This window comes from Schistocerca nitens, chromosome 4 (assembly GCF_023898315.1).
Source record: "Schistocerca nitens isolate TAMUIC-IGC-003100 chromosome 4, iqSchNite1.1, whole genome shotgun sequence".
NCBI lineage: Eukaryota > Metazoa > Arthropoda > Insecta > Orthoptera > Acrididae > Schistocerca > Schistocerca nitens.
Genome location: NC_064617.1, coordinates 357395788 through 357419062, shown reverse-complemented (window position 1 = coordinate 357419062; position 23275 = coordinate 357395788). Strand labels below are relative to the sequence as shown.

The following is a 23275-nucleotide window of genomic DNA, read 5'->3' as shown; positions in this document are numbered from 1 at the left end:
ATATCTTTGGAACACAGTAAAAATAAATCAGAAAAATGAAGAAATTTCATTGAAGATAGATAACCAACAGCTCAAATATTTCTCCAAACTTTCCGATATTTTTCATGACTTCCTTCTGTCAGTAGCAAATAATGACGACTGAAGAGAATCGTTCAACATGACGGAAGTGCAACCCTTCAGCAAATGTTTTACGCCTCACTTGGGCCCATCAACACAGACATTGGATTGTTTATGACTGGAAACATGTTGCCTGGTTGGACAATCTCGTTTGAAATTGTATCGAGCGGGTGCATGTGTATGGGTATGGAGCCAATCTCATGAATCCATGGACCCTGCATGTCAGCAAGGGACTGTTCAAACTGGAGGGGGCTCTGTAATGGTGTGGGATGTGTGTAGTTGGAGTGATGTGGGACCTCTGATACATCTAGATACGACTCTGACACGTGACGTGTACATAAGCATCCTATCTGATCACCTGCATCCATTTAGTCCATTGCGTATCCCAACGGACTTCGGCAATTCCAGAAGTACAATGCGACGCCCCACACGTCCAGAATTGCTACAGAGCGGCTCCAGGAACTCTCTTCTAAGTTTAAACACTTCCCCTGGCCACCAAACTCCCCAGACATGAACATTATTGAGCATATCTGGGGTGCCTTACAACGTGCTGTTCAGAGGAGATCTCCACCCCCCTCGTACTCTTACGGATTTATGGACAGCCTGCAGGATTCATGGTGTCAGTTTCTTCCAGCACTACTTCAGACATTAGTCGAGTCGATGCCACATCATTTTGCGGCACTTCTGTGTGCTTGTGGGGACTCTATTAGGCAGGTGTACCAGTTTCTTTGGCTCTTCAGGGTATATCGATTACATAACAATGACTATTGAAGGTCTGAAGCAATTGGACATTTTGGGTCCCCTGCCATTTCTAATATGTATGAATGATCAGTCACTTGTAGTGTCAGATGATGCAAATTTTGTCCTTTTTGCAGATAATGGAAATATAGGAATAAAGAGGATTAGCAGCCCACTTATTGAAAAAGTGGTTACTGAAACATTTCGAGTACATCAACAAATGATTCATGGCAAATTGATTGTTATTTAATCAAACAGTCAGTGCGGATCGCAAATGGTATTTATTTTTATGATATAGTAACCGGTTTCAGTCATATATGTAGACCATCTTCATGCTAGTAATGTCTCCACTGGCGATCCATGGAGTCTATATGTGGGGATTTTGTAATTACAGGAAGCGATTGTCATCAACTGTGATAAACAATACTTTTTGTGATCCAGACTAACTGTTTTTTGTTACATTACAACACAAGATCAGTGACATTCCAATTACGAGTTCACAAATTATTACTGTAAATAAAATTCAATGTTTCTTATAGCACTCTTCAAGCTAATTAAAATAGCACACACAGTAAAATGAAAGAACTAGATAGTATACAATTTTTGGGACCACAGAGAACCCAAAACCTTAATTGGAAACTCATAACCAAAGCCTTAATTAACTGCATTTGCGGTATGCATTATTAGTGCTACAGCTGATAAAATTAAGACGTAAGTTTATTTTGTATATTTTCGTTTGCTGATTGGGTTACAAAAACTTTTCCTCGGTGAAACTCAACTTACAGAATAGTATTTTCAGAATACAGAAGATTGTTGTAGTAATTATATCTACTGTTAGTTCCAGATCATTCAAAATAAAACCGGGAATTTCATATATTCATTACTGTCCTTAAGCATTATCAAAATTTCTCTTTTTTTTCAAAAAATAGTGCGAAGTATGAATATAGCGCTAGGCTAAAAAGCAGTCTCCTCAAAAACCTTATGGGGTTAAAATAGTACCAAAAAAATCAGATACAAAAGAACACATGTATTCACCAACCTGTAGGTGTGTATGAAATGTCTTGTAGATAGTTTAGTGGCATTTAACAGTGAATTAAGGAACTTTCTGTTGGGCTACTCTTTTTATTCTACAGAAAGTTTTCATAATAACTCTTAAAATTGATAGTTTAGGATATTTCATAATGTTAAATAATTTCATTGTACTATAGTGAAATAAAATGTAGATATCTGGTTCTTTCTAACTCGCCCCCCTCCCTTTCCTCTTTTATGTGAGATCCATAAAATATGAGTAGTGTAATTTATTTAGGGTAAGTAAATATGATGACTAGATGAAAAAGAAGCAAACAGAATTGTAAAAATGGGTTTTGCACTTACCAAAATGCTTTTGGTCAGTTAAACACGTTTTCAAAACTTAAGCTTCTGGTGTATCAGATATGAACTCTTACTGTTCTGTCAGCTACTGTGGGAGTCAGCACTGACACAAACAAGGAAGGAGAGAAGTTGCAATGTCTGGCAGCAAGAATCCAAAATCATCTGTACAAAACACTTACTAATTAACAGAAAATTTATTTCTATTAAGGAAAGAAAAAATACTTAACTTCCTGTGCCTCCTACATACAAAGACTTTACTCTCTATTACCACTCGCAGAATGCAGGTTAAGTAAAGTCTTCCTAATACTCAGTACTGATACTCTCGAAGACTGCGACCAAACTCGGCCCGACCAGCGACGGGCGGCTGGTTATATCAGCACTGACAGGGGGCACTGAGCTCTGTCTTCTTGGTGGTGTTCCGCTGCCCACTCTTTCCATTAGTGCGCAGATCAGAGCCTTCTTGATTCCGTATTGCGGCGCTGCACTGGTCGGTGTCAGTCGATGCTTCTTGACATGTGACTCCCAAAAGCGGATTTTGCAGACAGATTTCCCAATAGCGCTTCTGGGTGATCATGTAAAAAGTTCAAAATCGATTCTGGAAGCCTGCCTCTGGCTGTCAGTTTTCCAGTTCCGCAATGATTTTCGCTCCCACATAAACGCAACCGACTTTCGAACATGCATGAGCTCTCGGTTTCGTCTTGTTTTTAAACATTTTCAGCAAATATAGGCAGAGTGGCCTTTTGTACAGTAAAGAATAAGTAGAAATATTAGACTGAAGCTGTGTACACCTCGTCTAATGGAAGAGAAATAGCGACTGTGCTGACTATATCATAAACTGTGACAGCTATTTCCCAGGTGCCATATTTAATTGGGCTAGTAAATCCGCTGCAGACTTTAACATGTAAAAACGTCACCGAAAAACGGTTTCCGAAAATCGTTTTTTTTCTTTTGGAAGACAGGTCGCATATACATGTAGTGACATAAAATGGTGTAGGTGTGGCTTATGACATTGTCACATGGGCGTTTACCATGATAGTCATGAAGAAATTAATAGTTGTTCAGCGAAAAATGGAGAATTACATGTTGGGAATTAAAATTAGGGACTGGAGGATAAACAAACAGATCAGAAAACACAACTAGGGTGAAAGACATAATTATGATTGCAATGGAGATAGGTGGGACATGTATCCAGTCGAATAAATGGTGGGTGGACCAAGGAATTGTTTTGCTAGATTCCAAAAGATAACACTGAGACAACGATTTAACGAAAATTGGATAGGTGACATTAAAACATACACAATTGTGCATGGCTGTTCATAACTGAAGACCAAAAATCCTTCACTAGATACCTAATGCCTGGCGACGATGACCGTTTTTTTGGTAAAAATGTGAAAGCTAATGGTCACAGGTACTGTGATATTTGCACTTAAGTAAGACACAGCGCAAATTTCGAAAAAGTTTGGAATGAAAAATAGGAGTCGCTATGATTTTGGGTTTGATGCATGTTACATAATATGTGGTTGCATATGAAATTTAGCTAACATATTGTTTTTTTTTTTTTTTTAGGTTTGGGTAGATGTCTCTATCCATCATCAGTCTCCAGAAAATTGATCTGATGTGATGTGATCGCACGCATCAGCGATAAAGACAGAATGAAATAGCCACAAAATTTCTCGTATTTCATAAACTGTTGGAAATATCGAAATGAGATTTAGGCAAATGACAGCATGCAAAGAGAAGAGTATTTTGCAATATGATTACTATGCAGCACTTCATTATCTATCACGTTATTCCTCTTAGTGCGTACTTTTTCGATGGTGAAATGAGAAATACTGTGGATTTTGGAACGACATAAATGAAGACATTACACGCTTATTTTTGTACCAAGGATGTGCTTTTTCATAAGTTATTGATGTTACATTTCCTCAGTTCCTAACGAAATGAAATTAATAAACCACTCTTTCAGAATTCTCTCACAGTTGTGTCTGCACAATATGTTAGTGAGGTGACAGTGTGTTAACTCCACTGTGTTTTTAGCAAAAGGAGCAAGTTTTAACATGGCAACAAGAGAAGTGTAGGTTTTACTCAAAATTCGCCACTCATGATTCTTCTGTGTAAGTTGCAAATAGTTAACAATCCTGGTGAAAATAAATCGCTGCTTTGTTACGTTTATGGCAGAATTCTTTTTAGATACTAATCAAAGCATAGGTGACATTAGAGCTTTTTGAATGGTCATCATGCAAGTGTGGAAGTGTAGGAGCTCCACATAATACATATATAAAGGCTTCAGTATAGAATGGCACTTCCCCTCCAGTGCTCAGCATTTACCCTGCAATGCCTGCCTGCAACACCGACCATTACTGCTCTCCCAAAGCATGCCCTGCCGACTGCGCATCTACCAACCTCTTTATTCTGCGTGCACTATACTGTGGCGATCAACCAACTGAAGTTTTGTTTGAAAAGATTTGTCAGTATAAATCAGATTCAGTGTTAGGTGCAATAGATAGAATAAAATAATTATTAAAGTCCATGGTGTCAGTCTCGTCGTTTCACACATTTGATAGCTAATTCTCATTAGTCGAAAAACGTGCCATAATTTTCTGTAGATATTTAGCTTTTTGGAAAGGATTTACTTATTTCCCAATTTTATGGCACAAACAATTCCTTCTATTTAAGCCTTCACTCTTCGTTGTTTCTTCCATTGGCTGTTCTTGTTATGTGTATCGTCAACGCCGCCACCGCATGCCTGTCTACAAACATATTATTAGCCTTGAGAATAAACTAGGAGTAAATGGAACAGCCCAAGCAGTTGTATTAAATGGACCTATATTCTTCCGTGGCTGTTGGGTTAATTTTACACTGGACGCGCCTACTGGAAATTCTGGTAGTGGTTGGTTTACCCTAGTCATCGTTCGTTGTGAATACGCCTCCCTTCCAGGACTTGAATCTTTCGCCGATCAAGATGTCATCGCCTACACGACCTGGCATTGTGGTATCGACCCGAAGACGCAAAGTAGACCTAGCTATGTTTATAGTAACATGCCATTTCTACACGCTCTTGTAGAAAAGTTAGTACTGATGAAAAAAATCATGTATGGATGAAAGGACTTGGTTTACTGTTCGTCAATGTCTCTCAATTTAATTATTTCCTAAAAGTATTTATTACCAAAATAGATTACGATCATCTCAAAATGATCTTCATACTAATTTCACAATGATACTAAAATTAGAATAAACCTCATGTTTGTTAACCGTAAATTTAGCTGTGTTTACAACCAATAAGGATAAGCTGGCGGCTTAATTGTTATTTGAAGGCTCCCGCGCATTACTTCCCGTAGAACAACATCTCAGGCTAGATTCTTGCGGTGGTGCCATCTGGTATTTGCCGACGGAAATTTAGCGAATGTTTGACATTAAAGCAATGCGGATTTAGCTGAGCCGCGTACATTGTTAAAGTATTAGGCGTCGACGTATTATTTGTGTATAGTTTTATTTTTTGGCGCTATGCTGGATGTTCAACAGAAAATAAATTATTGTTAGCGCCTCGTGTTCTACGGTACTAATCAGAGCTCTCTTACTGTTATGTATCTCAGGAGCTTTATTCTGAAATATTTATATGATTTGTGTGGAATTTCTTTTTATTAAAGAGGCACTAAATGTCCAGCGGTGGATCTGGGCAGGGAGCGTTATATTCTCCCCTTCCCCAATCCATAAGCGACACCGATTCATCAGAGGAGGAACTGGTCAGCATTGTTCATAATGACAGTAAAAAGTTAACAGTTGGCTGCAAAGATATCTCGGAAAAAAGAAACGGTACGTTGCACGCTATCTTTTGTGTGACTAAAGCTCGCTTTTCCATATAACATTTGAGAAAGAAATTAATAAGTTAGTAACAGTGGAAGCGTATTATGTTGCACGGAAGTTAAAGGTAAAACATCACAAAAACCCGAACTGGAGAGAAAATAGCTTCACAGCTTAACGCATTTGACCAATAGCTTTGGTAAGGCCCCATCAAAATTAGTAAAGGGAGCTTAATATGTTTGAAAAGGCAAACATTACATAATTGGATATGTAAACTTGTATATTAGTATTTTCCCAGTTTTTGTTGCACTACTGGTTGACAATCCTTTCACTTTAAGGCTCAGGGAGTCTGTTTTCCATCCTTGTCAAGCTGATTAAGTTCTTTAACTCCCAGGATATCACCAAAGCTTTAAAACAATAACGCATGGACATTGGTAATTATTTTTCCCATTGGCAGTGCCTCTGATCATTTACGCATTCCACACTTTCCATAAACGTTATGGTATATTTTCCTGTATGTTTTTGAAACCAAATTTATTTCCTGCACTTCCTTAGAACATTTCTGACATAATTTCTTGGCGTATTAGGGAGAGAGAACTTTGTTATCTAGAAGTGACATTTTTGTGTAATTTGTTAGAATACCATAATTAATTAATTAATTGCTTTAAATAAAAGTAGAATGTACAGGTCTTTTTAGCTGACTGTGGTACCAGTACTTTAAAATTGCTGTGGTTACTACTACTGTTGACTTTTTTTGTTTGCTCCTGATTGTTTGGGCTCTGTATCTGTGGTACCAAGTGGATGCTGTAAACTCAGAGAAAAATGAGCTTCATTTTCTTCAGGAAAAAAATTTACTCTAACTTCTGTAGTTATGTCTAATAGGTTGTCCTTTCAAGAACATTTCCTGAATACTTTTTCCATTTTAACTATGAGGTTTGCTTTAGCCCATTCATTGGCATCCTGTTTATTGGTCAGAATCAGTTGCAGTACTTGCAATATTGCTGTTTATAGAAATTACCGTACTTAGCCTACGACCATTCTAAATACTGTATTCCACCTTTTCAAGTTGAGTACCGTAGTGGTATAGGGTTGATAGTGAGAAGTATGTCATCTTGTTTTCGTTTTCTTGTGTTATTGATGTTTAAGGGATATATATTGAAGAAACATGAATTTTGTAGACAAAGGCAGTACTTTCAGGAGTTGGACTTAGGTACTGAAGACCTCTCATTAGTTGATGTTAACAGTATTTTAGCCAGTGGAGCCAGTTGCATTTGCTATTTGAAGCAACATTGCCATGAACATTGCATTTCTCCATGAGACTTTGAGTAGGATGTGGTGCTCACATTTATCTACTTCAGACCTATGTACAACAATCTGTAATTTTGGAGCCTATATTTTAATGTAGAATGCAGATCATGGTGTAGATTTGAACTGGTTGCCCACTGTAAGAGCCAGTTGAACCTCTCGATACCAGAATTTGGCTTTGATGTGTCGTATAATGATGTTGTTGTTACATGTATGTGCACAGACAGAAGTAGATCAGAACACTGATAGTATTTATTTTCCTTCTGTTATTTTTTTAGATTGTAGTAGCATACTGATCTGCAACATAGCCTAAGGTGTAGGTTACTTTTGAAGGCAATGCTTTGATTGTGAATTGGTGAAATCAATACATGGGATGTCATGACAGCAGTTACAATTCTTATGGCATGGTGTTTTTACGTATTGGATTTCATTGAGTGGTTTATGCTGAAATTTTGGTGATGCCGTATTTGCTACTGTAACCTACTATCATGTAAATTATCTGCAACCACGAGCAGTACACAGACAGTGGAGAATTTGTTATAACGGATAGTACCACATGAGCTGCTCATTTCGCATAAATATGCTGCATCCGTTATAAGGAATTGCTGTTAAAGTTGAGATGAATCACATCAGCAGCTTATGCACACAGATTATGACAACAAAGGAGCATCATGCACTATGGTAGTAGTACTAAAGTCTCATTATATTTATCCTTATAACCAGCCTATTGTAAGCCTGTTGTCAGTTTTAGGCTTCTTACGTATTTTTGATATGTACCAAAAGCAACAGAATGACCTGTGTAACATGCTTCTCTAGGGTTGGGAGTGGAATTATGTACTCTGGTGTTGAATATCTCAACAAGCTTCCACCTAGCATAAAACAAGAAATTAAGAATCCCTAACAATTAAAAAAATACCTTATGAGCCCCTTCCCTCCTGCAAATTATCTGAATATCTAGAGTCAAAGATTGAAAAGTTCTGTTAGCAAAATGACAAGTAACAGCATCCTCAGAATAGCTGCATGACAAGTGGCAGTATACTGTAAATAGGACTACACATTGACAGAGAAAATACAGTTTTACTCATGTAAATATTAAATTACCAATAGCAGATAAACAAGATGCCATCTATTATAACTGAGTAGGCAGTAGCTGTTTCCAAAGTAGCAGCTTTCTGTCTAATTTACTTTATAAAATAAAGCAGAAATAGCATTTAGAAGTATGGTGGTCGTTTATTGTTAAGACAGTAACCATGTTACATTTACAAGATTTGCTTGCCTTTTGTTAATGTCTACCTTTGTTTCACAACACTGAAGGTTCTTCTTCATATAAAATCTACAGGACTCAGTGAATGATTGGTGCCTATTTTCAGTCACAGTAGTTTTACACTTATTCAGCCATGTTACCAGAGTACTCCTCAGAAGTGGTTAATGTACTGGACTAAGTTTTGGAAGAAGCTGGGTTGAAGTATCTGTGTAGCAAGACTAATGTAGGATTTCTACAGCCTCTATATATCACTACAAGTGAGTGCTGAGTTGCTCTTTTTTTCCATGTAGGCTATGCCCAGTCTCCCTGTCATCCATATCTGAATAAGCTCTTACTCTGTGTCTGATTGCCTCATTATTGACAGAACTTTAAGTATTATCCTTTATTCTTATTCTGTGAAGCAGATTGTTCTGTCATTAAATGGATATTGTTGTTGTCTTGGTTTATGCAGCTCTCCAAGCTGCCATATCCTCTGCAAGTCTCTTCATACCTGAACAGCTACTGCAACTTACATCCTATTGTATCTGTTTACTGTATTCATCTCTTGGTCTCCCTTTACAATTTGTACTCCCAACACCAACCCACCCTTCCCTCCAGTATTTAATTGCTGATCACTTGATCTGTCAGAATGTGTCGTATCAAACCCTTCTATAAGTCAGTTGTGTCATAAATTTCTTGTCTCCCTAGTTCCGTTCAGTACCTTCTTATTAGTTATGTGCTCTGATAAGGAACATCAACTTTTCCATCTGGGTTTGCCTGAAATGAGTGACTGAAGATAGTAAATCTTCTGACTCTAAAAATGTTGTGTAACACATTCTTCAGGCAAACTGTTCATTGTTATCTACTGGATAAAGTTTAAAGGCTTATATCATAAGTTATAGTATGGTTTCATGTAATGCAACAAATTTTTTGTAGAATATTAGGCTGAAATACTTTGTGGAGCTATTACTGAAGATAGCTTTCAAGGGTCACTTCCCCATTATGTTTAGTGAGTACATTTTCTTCTTGTTATTTGTTTATGTGTTCATTTAGTTATGAAACTTTCTGCCAAATTAAAACTGTGTGCTGGACCTGAACTTGAACCAGGTACCATGCCTTTTACAGGCAAACCTTTTATCAATTGAGCTACAGAGGCATGGCCCACATTCAACTCCCAGCCTCAATTCTGTTGTTACCTATCTCCTTTAATAGAAACTCTCTTTCATACATTGCTGGACTAGCACTATTTCAAGAAAGGATTACATTTGAAATGTCGTAGATTTACAAAAAAGAAAATTTTGTCCGTTACACAAATGGCTGCCTACTGACTAGTTGCGTAATGTAATTAACCGAGATCCTGAAGTCAACTGCACCAGCCACAACCAAAATTATAACTGACTGCATTGCATGTAGTTCACAGCAACCACCTTAATTCTTGCACTGTCAAAGCTTCTTCAATACAAGATTGATATGTTTCATATTTCATTTATTTTAATACTATAGTACAACAACAGTTACCAAGTTTTTGTAATGTTCAGTTTTCTGGGCAGTGAAGAAACAAAAGTACCCATCTTGTGGTCAGTGACTTGCTTCAGCTGTTCCATTGTAAATAGTTAGTTCACATTCATGTTCTTTCATAATAATTGTGACCCCTTACAGTGATGTGGAATGAGTCAGATGAGTCATTTTCCCATCATAATATGTCATATCAGTGTAACAGGAATTATTCTGTGTGGAAGGTGTCGTTGAGCAGACATGATTTCACATAGTGTTTGAGGAGTTAATTTTATTATACATTCAGTTGTCTTTATCACTTGGCAGGTGATCAAAGATTTTTATGGCTGTGTTCCTCATTCCTTTCTTTGTCACACTAACATGAGTTATGGATAGTGTAAATCATTCATCCTCATAGTAGAATATTCATGATCATTATTGTTGACCTAAAACTGTAATTATTATTGACAGAAAACATCACAAGGGAGTAAATGTACTGTGAAACTGTTTCAGTACACTTAGCTGTCTTTCTTCAGTTTCTTCTGATGTATTTGTTGATCTAACGGTCCACGCAATTGTACTGCTGGTTCATAGTGTCCAATGGACACAATATTTTGCAGATCAGATGTGTCACCATCACCTGGCACACAGGTGAATTGACCGCCTGGGAATCCACAGCCGACTTATGCCCTCTCCCTCCATGAGCCATTACCTGTACAGTCTGCACCCGAGGGTGTGTATCAACAGCCGTAGAGGCGAAGGTGTCTGTGGTAGCGTAGGTGTAGCAACTTTGCCCACCAGGTCATTGTTTTTGTTGTGTGTGTAATTAGACCAGGTTCCCAAGCCTGACTGAGAGTAAAGCTGCAGTCCTGATTGATGAGCTTGTCTGTGATGCAAATTTTGATGATCTCTCTAACAACACCCTCCCAGTATTTCAAAATCTGTGGTAAAATTGTAGAGCATTCATATTCCGTTGGACAAATCGTGGACAGACAGAGCTCTGCAACTGCCAGTTTGTTGGGATACATTAGTTGGCTGTGCCGTTGTGATACACTAGTGCACTACAGGGGGACATACACTGAAACAGCACTGAGTAAAAACTGACTTTTTCCTGCCAAATAAAAAGTGGACATTATTGAGGAGTGTCAAAGATGGCCTCAGTTTGCAGAAGTTTGAGGTCTTATCAGATTCTGTGCCAATGTGGCAAGATATATTGGACATGCAGTGCACACCAAGATTAATGTCGAGAACACCAGATACAAGGCCAAGATATTGGCCTGGTGGGCAATGTGAACAGGCAGTACACCCGTGGATTGTTCAGTCAGTATTCCCAGCATTTTAAAGAGTTGTTGACAAGCTATGGAGAACATGCATTATCCTTGTTACATGCTTCTTTGTAACAAACACTTTTTCCTCAATGACAAGTTGGCACAAAATGTTCTGCTGTAAAACATTAGTCAATGAAAATAGGAAAAGTAAGTCAACTTTTTTCATTTTCATCTCCAATATCTGATATTATCCTTGATGCAAAAGTTGCAGAGCTAAGATGTTTAAGATGGTTTGTAACATGTGACTACCAGTTCAGGTTCTTATCAAAATAAACACCTAAGAATTAGTACCCTACCATGATATTATTGCACTCGGCCTCCCACAGCCGTTATCGGAAACGCGGTAATGTTACAACAAACAAGTACATTTATTTATTTATTTATTATCATCCCAATGATCACATTTGTGATATAGGATTTGTCAGGGTACATTTTAACAACTATATAATATCTTTACAAAATTTGTATCTGTGCTGAATTCATATTAATCTATCTTATGTTTAATACAATATACAACTAATAAGTGTTTTTATAACATAATTTATTATGCACTGATGTAATTTCATTTGTCACATTAACTTAAACATATATTTTATACAGTTGCGCAGAGATATTCGCTTATGCTGTAATAGCATTTGTCAAGCATGTGGTTCTTTAGAACAGTTTTAAATTTATCCTCATTTTCCAGCTCTTTGATATGTTTTGGTAGTGCATTGAAAAGTTTGATGCCTTGATTACATACATGTTTCTGGCTTCGGGTCCTTGTTACAGCTTGTATGTGGAGATCTCTACATTGCCGTGTATCGTAATTATGGAAGTCTGTATTGGTTTTCATTTTGTCCTGATTTCTTTTGATCACCAACAGACATTTCAGAATGTATAATGATGGAATTGTTAAAATTTTCAATGCTTTAAAAAGGGGCCTACAATGTGTTTGAGGTGGGCTGTGGGTCATTATCCGAATAGCACGTTTTTGTAATTTGAAAATCTCATTTAGACGACAATTTGTTTTTCCCCAGAATACTATCCCATAGGATGCAATGGACTGAAAATAGCCAAAATATACTAATCTGGTACAGTCATTACTACAAACTCTTGAAATTATTCTAATCACAAAACATGCTGAATTTAGTTTTAGTGCTAAGTTCACCACATGATCCTTCCAATTAATCTTCTCATCAATGTGCATACCCAGGAATTTTGCACACTGTACTCTTTCAAGTTGTTTGCCCTCCATGGTGGGATTTAGGTCGTCCTGTTCACTTATTTTTCCATATTGCACATAATTAGTTTTTTTTGCATTCAGTGTTAGCTTGTTAGCACTAAACCATTTTTGTATATCTTGTAGGACATGGTTCACAGTACTGTGCAATGACTGCTTCGTATCACTAACTATTAAACTAGTATCATCAGCAAATAACATGATTCTAGCTTTTCTCTCTGACACCTGAATATCATTAATGTAAATGAGGAACAGCAAGGGGCCTAATACACTTCGTTGGGGTACTCCTACTGTGACCTCCCTCGGATCTGATCTTAGTTTAATTTTTTGATTAATATTTAGTGCTGTAATTTCAACCACCTGCATCCTCTTTTCCAGATAAGACTCAAACCACTTTTTTACCGGTCCTCTGATACCTATAGCTTCAAGCTTTTTCAAAAGTATGCTGTGCTCAACAGTGTCAAAGGCTTTTGACAAATCTAGATTTATCCCAACTACACTATTTCCCTCTTCCAATTTAGTGATTATTTCTTTTGTGTATTCTAGTACAGCTGTTTCGGTACTTCTCCCAGCTTTGAAATCCATGCTGATTACCGTTTATCAGGTTGTGCATATTAAGATAATGTGTGACTCTATATTTCATTAGTATTTCTAAAACTTTAGAGAAAGTTGAGAGGAGTGAGACAGGTCTGTAGTTTTCTATTTTATCACCCTTTTTTAACAGGGGAATGACTTTAGAAATTTTCAGTTTTTGTGGAAACACGCCCTCAGCCATTGACAAGTTTGCCATGTGCGCTAATGGTTTCGCTATCTGATTAGCTGTTTTCTTTACTAATATTATTGGCACCTCATCTACTCCAGCTGACATCTTGGACTTCAGACTTTTAATCACTTTTAAAACTTCCTTTTCGTTTGTTGGAACTGCCATCATACTGCTGGCTGCCTTGGGTGCTTCCATCTTAATCTGCTCCCCAAGATTCCTGCTTAAAGTCTGGGGTACATTTAAAAAGTAATTATTTATATAATTAGGCATGGCATATTTATGCCGGCCGAAGTGGCCGTGCGGTTAAAGGCGCTGCAGTCTTGAACCGCAAGACCGCTACGGTCGCAGGTTCGAATCCTGCCTCGGGCATGGATGTTTGTGATGTCGTTAGGTTAGTTAGGTTTAAGTAGTTCTAAGTTCTAGGGGACTAATGACCACAGCAGTTGAGTCCCATAGTGCTCAGAGCCATTTGAACCATTTGAACCATTTGGCATATTTATCTACCATTTTATTCTCCTCATCTTTTAGAATAATTTCCTTGTCTTTGGTAGGTACCCCGGTTTCTTTTCTCACAATTTCCCATGCTATTTTAGTTTTATTTCTGGACTGTTTTATTTCCATATTATTACTTAATAACTTTGCATTTGCAATTACTCTGCGGTATATTTTCCTATACCTCTTTACATATTCTATAAAATCAATATTTGTACACTCCCTCAACTCTGAATTCAGTTTTTTCATGTTTTCACATGATTTCTTAATTCCAAGAGTCATCCAAGAACTTGATTTTACGTATCCAGTAGACTTGATTCTGGTCAGTTTCTTTGGAAAACACATCTCAAAGTTCATCATATAAATCGATGCAAATACACTATATGCCTCATCTGTACTTGACTGTTTCATAACATCTAACCAATTTTCATTTTCTAAGATACTTATGAACTGATTACAGCTGTCCACAGAGAAGTTTCTTTTGTAAATATTATTTACACCTTTATCTTCCTTTGACCTTAAAGGGATTTCAATGGTGAGAGCATTGTGGTCAGACAATCCTAAATCTATGTTTGTTACCTCTATGTCAGTTTCTGACATATTTGAGAAAATGTTATCTATGAGGCTATTGGAGGTGTTTGTTATTCTAGTTGAATTGTTTATATGTGGTGACATGTTGAAACTCTTTAATATGTCCAAAAATTGCCTTTTTTGTTGACTTTCAACTAGAAGATTAATATTGAAATCACCACAAAGAATAATCACAGTTTCTTTTTTGTAAATAGTATTTAGCAACAATTCTAATTTATCAAAAAAGACTTCTATGTTTCCACATGGTGACCTATACATTGTTATGACTATGACTTTTTTCATCAGGCCATATAGCTGGACGGCACCTGCTTCAAAAAACTTTTCAATACTTAAGTTCTGTGCTTCACATCTCTTTTTAAATTCTAACTCTTGTCTAAGGTAAATACCGACTCCACCACCTTTTGCAATTTTCCTACTATAATTATTTGCCAGTTTAAATGGATTAATATGAATACTACTAATTTCTTGATCCTTACACCAATGTTCAGTAATACACAAGACATCAGGTTGGGTGTTACTTACTGCTATTTCAAGTTCACAATATTTGTTCTTGAGGCACTGCACATTTAGAGTCATAATCTTTAGAACAGGGGAGTGAGCACTGGTGGTATTTCTCATTTCGTTTAACACTGTTATCTTGGAGTTTTCATTATGGCTGGATACCAAAAATCCTGTTGTACCACAGGTTTCTTGTTTCTGTTGCTTTTCCTACTTGAAGTGGATGATGCTGATTGATTGTTTATACTAGCTGTGGCAGCTGATGACATTTTAATATTTACAATAGCAGATGATGATGTTTTTAGTGCTTCAGCAAATGTTGCTCTTGTTAAGGTTTTCATTTCTTCTGCTTCTGCCCTCATTTGGAGTGGGATTTTAGGGAACTTTTCTACTGTTATGCGGCTTATTTCTTCTAGTATCTTTTCACCCATCATCTTTTTTCCATAATAGTCCCTGTGCTGTCCATGCCTCGTGAAATGATTTCTCACTGAGCTGTTTGCATCCACAAAAGTTGCACACTTAAAAGCACAGCAGATCTTCCTGAATTTATTATTTGTTGACTTTATTTCTTTGTTTACACATGATTCCTCGATTAGATCATGTCTATGTGGCACACTTACAACGAGAACCTTTAAATTTAGATCTGACAGCTTTTTTAGAGTTGTTTGAAGTGCCCTTGTCGCTAGTTGGCTTTCATTTTTGTATATGTCATTTGCTCCACCTATTAGCACACAGCATGTTCCAGTCTTAACTAAGTTTTCACAATTATTTACTATTTCATTAAGGGGAGCACCAGGTTTGACAATGGCTGTTACTCTGAATTGCGACTGCCGATCATTTATTATTTGTGCCACACCCTTTGCATGACTATCACCTAATACACAGACTTGATATTTGTTGTTCTCCAGGTGCCCTCGTTCTGTCGTTTTTATAGTACACTTTGGAGAAACATTGCTCTCGTTAGAACACACAGATGGTCTAGATTCACTTTCATATGTCTTATTTTTTGAGTTCACATTTCGTCCTGTCGTGTCTTTATTACCCGTTTTTCTTTGCACTCTATTTACTGACGATGTCAAACGGCCTAAAAGATTTCGTTTACTACTAGCAGAAGTTTTGTTTGAAACGAAAATTGCCGGTATGTTTTCATTACACTCGTTTTTTAAATCGTCATAATTTCGCTGCTTTATCAGTTCCTCTAACTTATTTACGTAACGATTTGCAAGCACAAGGTCTTGCTGAAGTGATGTAGTAACACTTTCTTCTATGCAGTTATCGTATCTTGACAAAGCTACCGTTAGTAGATCGCAGCATTCCATGCCACAGTCACATTTCGCGTCCCATTCTTCCGTTCCCGTGAAACACTTTGTATGAATCCATTTTTGCGACACTGCACATAACTTGATATCTTTCGCGATGTAATTATTGCACTTTATACAATTTATACTCGATATGTAGCCATTTACCGTGGAACTATTTATACACACTTCGACACGCGACGCCATCTTAAAACTTCAGATCTGATGACTAAGAAAAACACATTGCATTGTGTATGATTTCAAGACACTTGTGCATATACTACTAAGTGGTTCAGCGTGTCCTCATGAAATAGCACAATAAAAATTAAAGATAAGTCAACTAAAGGGTACCTCCCCAGTGCAATAATGTTGTGGGTGACTTAATAGAACATTCTGCCTCACTTACTGATGTACTTTTATGAATTATTTCTTATTGTGCAGTCAGACCTTAGCATTGATGAATTGAATATATTGTGTTTTATCTAAGTTCATTAAAAGTCCATTTGTAGAGAATCAGCTCCTAATTTACATTTTCAACTGTTGAAATTACTTCATTAGGCATGAGTGCAACATTTCCATCAGCAGCAGAGAGAACTACTTCTCTTTCTTGGTTACATAATGGCAGATCATTTTTATATATTGTACAACAGGAACCAAAGTGGACCCAGTATTCATCCGTGTGATACATCTGTAGTGATTATTCTTCATTCTGGATTTTCTGTTTCATTGTGTACACTCGCTGAGTTTCTTAATGCTAAACTCTGCATCCTTTTATTTAGATAGGATGAAAACCATTTACCAGCGAGATATCTAGTACCATAATATTTTAGCTTCTCTGGCGGAATACTGTAACTGCACAATCAAATGCTTTTGACAAGTCACAGGAGATACTAGTGGACAACATTTTCTCATTCACATTTTATATAATCTGACTCGTGAACTGAAAAATAGTATATTTTGTGGAGAGATACTTTTGAAATCAAAATTGAGACTAAATATCTTATGCATACATAGGGTGACCAGACGTCCGGATTAATCTGGACATGTCCTCCTTTTTAACTCTTTGTCCGGGGTCCGGGCGGATTTTTACAGTGTCCGGCTTTTTCGCAAAGTTGAGCATAATACAGTTAAATTTATAATATTTTCTCTGATGAGAGGAATAGATTAAACCTTGAATCAGTGAAAGGTCTGTTGATGGTCCAATATAATTTAAAAGAATTTTCATGTGTGTCATTTTACAATTATCTGTTAAGTAAGCCTAAACTTATGCAAAAAATTGGTTCCTCCGAGAAGTATCAATAATTGTTAAGGAATGTATGTATGTTATGTCTATAAATAATAAACTCATTTATTAAAATTGAACTTATGTTTGATGGGGAATACTGCAGATGAGGGTACCACCTGTCATCTTTGGACAAGTCACATGAAAGTAGCCAATCAGGAGTGGCGTTTAGGCAGCCGTCTTTATTAAATCTTAAAACCATGTGTACATATAAAAACAATTGACGCCACACTATCACCACAATCTATGTTTTTAATTTAAAATAAAAAATATTGCTCTGGGAATCACCACCTGAACTCCAGTAACAATTTACTACTATTTTACTGGTAATTCCTGGCAGTCACGTGACTTGTCCAAAGCTGACGGGTGGTATCCTCATCTGCAGTTGACCCGTTTGATGTGTCCTCTTTTTTTTTCTTCCTTTGTCCTCCTTTTTGAAGCTGTTTGTCCTCCTTTTTAAACAATTGCATCTGGTCACCCTATGCATACATATTCTTTTTTTCCCAGTACCTTTGAGAAGTATGTGAATAGTGAGGTTGTTCAGCAGTTATTCATTTCTGTCTTACTACCATTCTTACAAACAGGTCTGACAATAGCATATTTCAGTCTGTCTGATAATATCTCCTGCGGTAGTGATGTGTTGCATATGTGACTGTTTCAGATATGTGAAGAACAGCATTATAGTACTTTACATGAAGCTCAGCTCCATTTGAGTTTTTGATTTTGAAGGAGGCAATTATATTCTTCATTCTTTTTGCAGAACATGGACCAATTGTAATTTGGCTGTATGTGGGATGCAACGCTTCCTACGTACATTCTATTGTTTGATATCTTGAACTGTCCATGGCAGTCTTCTGAGCTATTTCAAGGAAGTGACTGTTAATATCATGCACACTGTCAACTAAAACTTTCTTCATTGTGTTCTGAGGACCTCATCTTAAACAGAACTCTCAGGGATATGGAATAGACAAGATATACACTGAGATAACAAAAGTCGTGTGATAACGATATGCACATATACAGATGCTGGTAGCATCCCCAATACTAGGTATAAAAGGGCAGTGCATTGGCAGAGATACCATTTGTATTCATATGATTCATGTGAAAAGTTTTCCGATGCGATTATGGCCACACAATGGGAATTAACATACTTTGAATGTTGAATAATAGTTGGAGCTAGATGCAGAGGACATTCCATTTTGGAAATTGTTAGAGAATTCAATATTCTGAGATCCACAGTGTCAAGTGTGTGGCGAGGATACCAAATTTCCCATCATGACAGTGCAGTGGCCGACAGCCTTCACTTAATGACTGAAAATGGAGGTGTTTGCATAAGTGTGATCAGTGCTAGCAGACAAGCAACATCCCATGAAAGAACTGTCAGTGTGGACGTGGGTCGACAAATGTACGCATTAGGATAGTGCGGAGAAATTTGCCGTTAACAGGCTGTGGCAGCAGAAAGCCGACGCGAGTGCCTTTGCTAGCAGCACGACTTTACTGGCAATATCTGTCCTGAGCTCGTGACCTTATCAGTTGGAGCGTAGATGGCTGGAGAACTGTGACCTGGACAGCTGATTCTGATTTCATTTGGTAAGAGCTGATGGTAGGTTTTGAGTGTGGCACAGACCTCAGGAAGCCATTGATCCAAGTTTTCAACAAGGCATTGTACAAGCTGGTGGTGGCTCCGTAATGGTGTGACTGTGTTTACATGGAATTGAGTGGGTCCTAGGTTATGTTTGGTTACTTGGAGACCATCTGCAGCCATTCATGGACTTCATGTTCCTAAAGAACGATAGAATTTTTTTGGATGACAATGTGCCATGTCAGTGGGCAACAATTGTTCGAGATTGATTTGAAGAACATTCTGGACAATTCACGTGAATGATCTAGCCATTTATAGGATGTAATCAAGAGGTCAATTTGTGCACAAAATCCTACAATGGCAACACTTAAACAATTATGGATGGCTGTAAAGGCAGCATGGTTAAATATCCTGCAGTGGACTTCCAACAACTTGTTGAGTCCATGCCACATTGAGTTGCTGCATTACACCAGGCAAACGGAGGTCAGACATGATATTAAGAGTTATCTGATGACTTTTGTTGTCTCAATGTACATCAACAAAGAGAACCATCAGATAGAAAGCACATTGATAATTGTCATTAAACTGCTACAAGTACAGCTGTTTGTGTTTATATAGGCTGCATTTACTGTATCAAAATGTTATGTCTACATCTACATAGATTCTCCACAAGCCACCATACAGTGCGTGGCAGAGGGTACCCTGTACGACTGCTTGTCACTTCTTCTCCTGTTCCACTCACAAATAGAGCAAGAGAAAATCAAATGTCTGTAGGCCTCCAATGAGACCTAATTTCTCTATCTTCTCTTTGTGGTCATTACGCGCAGTGTATGTTGGCAGAAGTAGAATCATTCAGCAGTTAGCTTCAAATGCCAGTTCTCTAAATTTTCTCAGTTGTGTTTCTCAAAAAGAATGTCGCCTTCGTTCCAGGAATTCCCATTTGAGCTCCTGAAGCATCTGTGTAACACTTATGTGTTGTTCGAACCTACCGGTAACAAATCTAGCATCCCTCCTCTGAATTGCTTTAATGTCTTCCTTCAGTCCGACCTGGTATGGATCCCAAACATTTGGCCAGTACTCAAGAATAGGCACACCAACATCCTATATGCAGTCTCCTTTACTGATGAACCAATCTTTCCTAAAATTCTCCTAATAAACCGAAGTCGACCATTCACCTTCCGCAGCACAGTCGTCACATGCTGTTTCCACCTGATATCACTTTGCAATGTTATGCCCAGATATTTAAACAACTTGACAGAGTCAAGTAGGAGACTAGTAATACTGTATCTGAACATTATAGGTTTGTTCTTCCTTCTCATCTGTATTAATTTATATTTTTCCACATTTAGGACTAGTTGCCGTTCATCACACCAATCAGAACTTTAATCTGAGTCATCTTGTAGCTTCCTACAGTCACTCAACTTTGACATGCTACTTATTGTTATGGTAGGTGCTACTTTTCAAAAATAAGCTGTTTCCTCAGTCAGAGTAATTGTCACTAATACTTTGCATTCATCAAGAATACCAGTAGAACTATATGCTGCAAGAATAGATAACTTTTTCAAAGAACTCTACTTCTTATAATGCAACTAACACGAATTTTAAATCTTTGAATCTATAGAAGCAGGTAATTTGTAAGACTGGCAAAAAATTATATTAATTTTCTTTTGGTTTTTTAGGGATTCGGAGTTTCTTGTTTTAAGCTGGATAAGAGATTGTTGAAGACATTCACTCCAGAATAAAACCCCAATCTGTAACCTAGATAACGATGTAGGCTCTACATGGAAATTATATTTATGTGTTGTATTGTGATTACAACAATTACAATTAATCTGAATCTGACACCTCATATCTGCAACAGTAAAAATGCAGTGGACTGGGAAATAAGTTTAAGAATTCCATGATCTTTGTGGAAGCCTCAGCAACATGTGCAGTTATTTACTTAACACAATGTACTTGCTTCTCACATGTGCAGACTAAATGTGGGTTACCCTAAAATGTTGTTCATGAAATATTGAGGAGCTTTGTATTCTTACAGAAAAACTCGCAGATTTGTGTTACAGGTGTACAGTGTGTTCCTCCTCACTGATTTTTTGTTGTTGACTGTTTTCTGCACTTAATGTAGGAGGATTGCATTAATCTCTTCAAAGGCAATTTAGATGCAATTTGATAGTGCTGGTAAATCTGTTGGTAACGGGAGTTCGAATACTGAATCTCATATAAAAAAATAATGAAATTAAATTGAGTGAGTAGGAGAGCAGGACTGGCATTTTTGACCATTGGCTCCACACAATGTGTTGTGTTTTATTATTCATAAACATTGAGATATACCTGAGGTGGTAGCTCCCAGTATCATGTTCGACTTCCTTTTACCCAGTGTAGTGCAGCAACTTGGTGTGGCATGGACTTAACAAGTCATTGGAAATGCCGTTCAGAAGTATTGAGCCATGCTGCCTCTATAGCCATCCATAATTGCGAAAGCATTACCTCTGGATGAGTTAGTGCATGAACTGACCTCTTAAGTCCCATAAATGTCAGGTGATTGGCATGGCCAAATCATTTGCTGGAAATTCCATTGTTTGAGCACATGAAGACCACAAATGGCTGCACACGGTCTCCAGATATCCGAACATAAATGGTTAGTCAATGATCAGTTCGGCTGGACCAGTGGAACTAGTCAATTCCAGGTAAATACAGCCCACACCATTATGAAGCCACCATCAGCTTGCACAATGCCTTGTTGACAACTTGGGTGCACAACTGCATGGGGTCTGCACCATCAGCTCTTACCAACTGAAATTGGGGCTCATCTGACGAGGCCACTGTTTTCCAGTCTTCCGGGTCCAACCAACATGGTCACAAGTCCATGAAAGGCACTGCAGGCAATATAACGCTCTTAGCAAAGGCACTCGCTTTGGTCGCCTGCTGCCATAGCCCATTAACACCAAAATTCGTCACAATGTCCTTACGGATAAATTTGTCGTATGTCCCATATTGATTTCTGTGGTTATTTTGCACAGTGTTTCTTGTCTGATAGCACTGGCAATGCTGCACAAACACCTCTGCTCTCAGTCATTATGTAAGGCCATTGGCCACTGTGTTGTCTGTGGTGAGGGGTAATGTCTGAAATTTGGCATTCTTGGCACACACACTTGACACTGTGGATTTTGGAATGCTGAACTCTCTAGCGATTTCTGAAGTGGAACAACCCATGCGTCTGTCTCCAACTACCATTTTACGTTCAAGTCTGTTAATTCCTGTCGTGTGGCCATGATGAAATCGGAAACATTTTCACATAAATCACCTGAGCACATATGACTGCTGCACCTATGCGCTGCCCTTTTATACCTTGTGTATGCGATACTATTGCCATCAGTGTATGTGAATATCTCTATCCCACGACTTTTGTCACTTCAGTGTAAGTGAATGGGACCATCATGTTGTTGATGATGACATACTCACGGTTTGTGGCTGTATTATGAAACAATTTTGCAGAATTTTGAGATACGTTTTTTCTGTAATGGTTTCCTCCACGAACAAAAAGGACCATAAACTATAATATTTAAGTTAGCACCGAACACATTTTTTTAAATTGTGAGTTGTAGATTTGTTACACAGTAGTGCGCTATATTTACCCCAGATTCATTCATTGTATTCTAATTGCAACATTTTGTCACCAAAATCATCCTTTTAATCTGTTAATAAGTGTGGATTTTGTAGGAAACTCACTCACATGTGCTCAACCATTCCTTCAGTCATATTTTGCCAGCAACTACTATTGTCAGATAGCATTGACAGTTGGTGCATATTTGTGAAATTGCATTCTAAAGTGACTCACCAGTGCTACAGACTGATGTAAATGAAATGCAAGTACAACATAAGTTTCCCATCACCTGTTGCCATTTTTATTAACACCTAACAGGTGTAGCCTATACTGGTTGTAGAAAAAGTGAAAACTCCTGCAACAAAACAAATATTTTTGAGCTCCACAGGATGACTGCAACATTGTGTAAAAAATATCTCTGCAGTACATTGAAACAACTTCATTCATTTATAATGATCCTGTAGTTACTTTATATTGTATTAGTAAACTTACTCGCAGATTGTGACTTCATTTGACATGAGCTGTATTAAGTATAGATATACAGTC

General features: G+C 37.6%; 1 protein-coding gene across 1 annotated transcript in view; it reads left to right on the top strand.

Moving 5' to 3' along the window:
* Positions 1-5607: 5607 nt before the first annotated feature.
* LOC126252036 (uncharacterized) overlaps positions 5608-23275 on the top strand; it is a 109330-nt gene continuing 91662 nt past the window's right edge. Inside the window, exons 1-2 of the mRNA XM_049952825.1 lie at positions 5608-5782; positions 5874-6039. Of these exons, the coding sequence (XP_049808782.1) occupies positions 5883-6039 (157 nt within the window). The 5' untranslated portion in view covers positions 5608-5782; positions 5874-5882. The remainder of the gene's footprint in view (positions 5783-5873; positions 6040-23275) is intronic.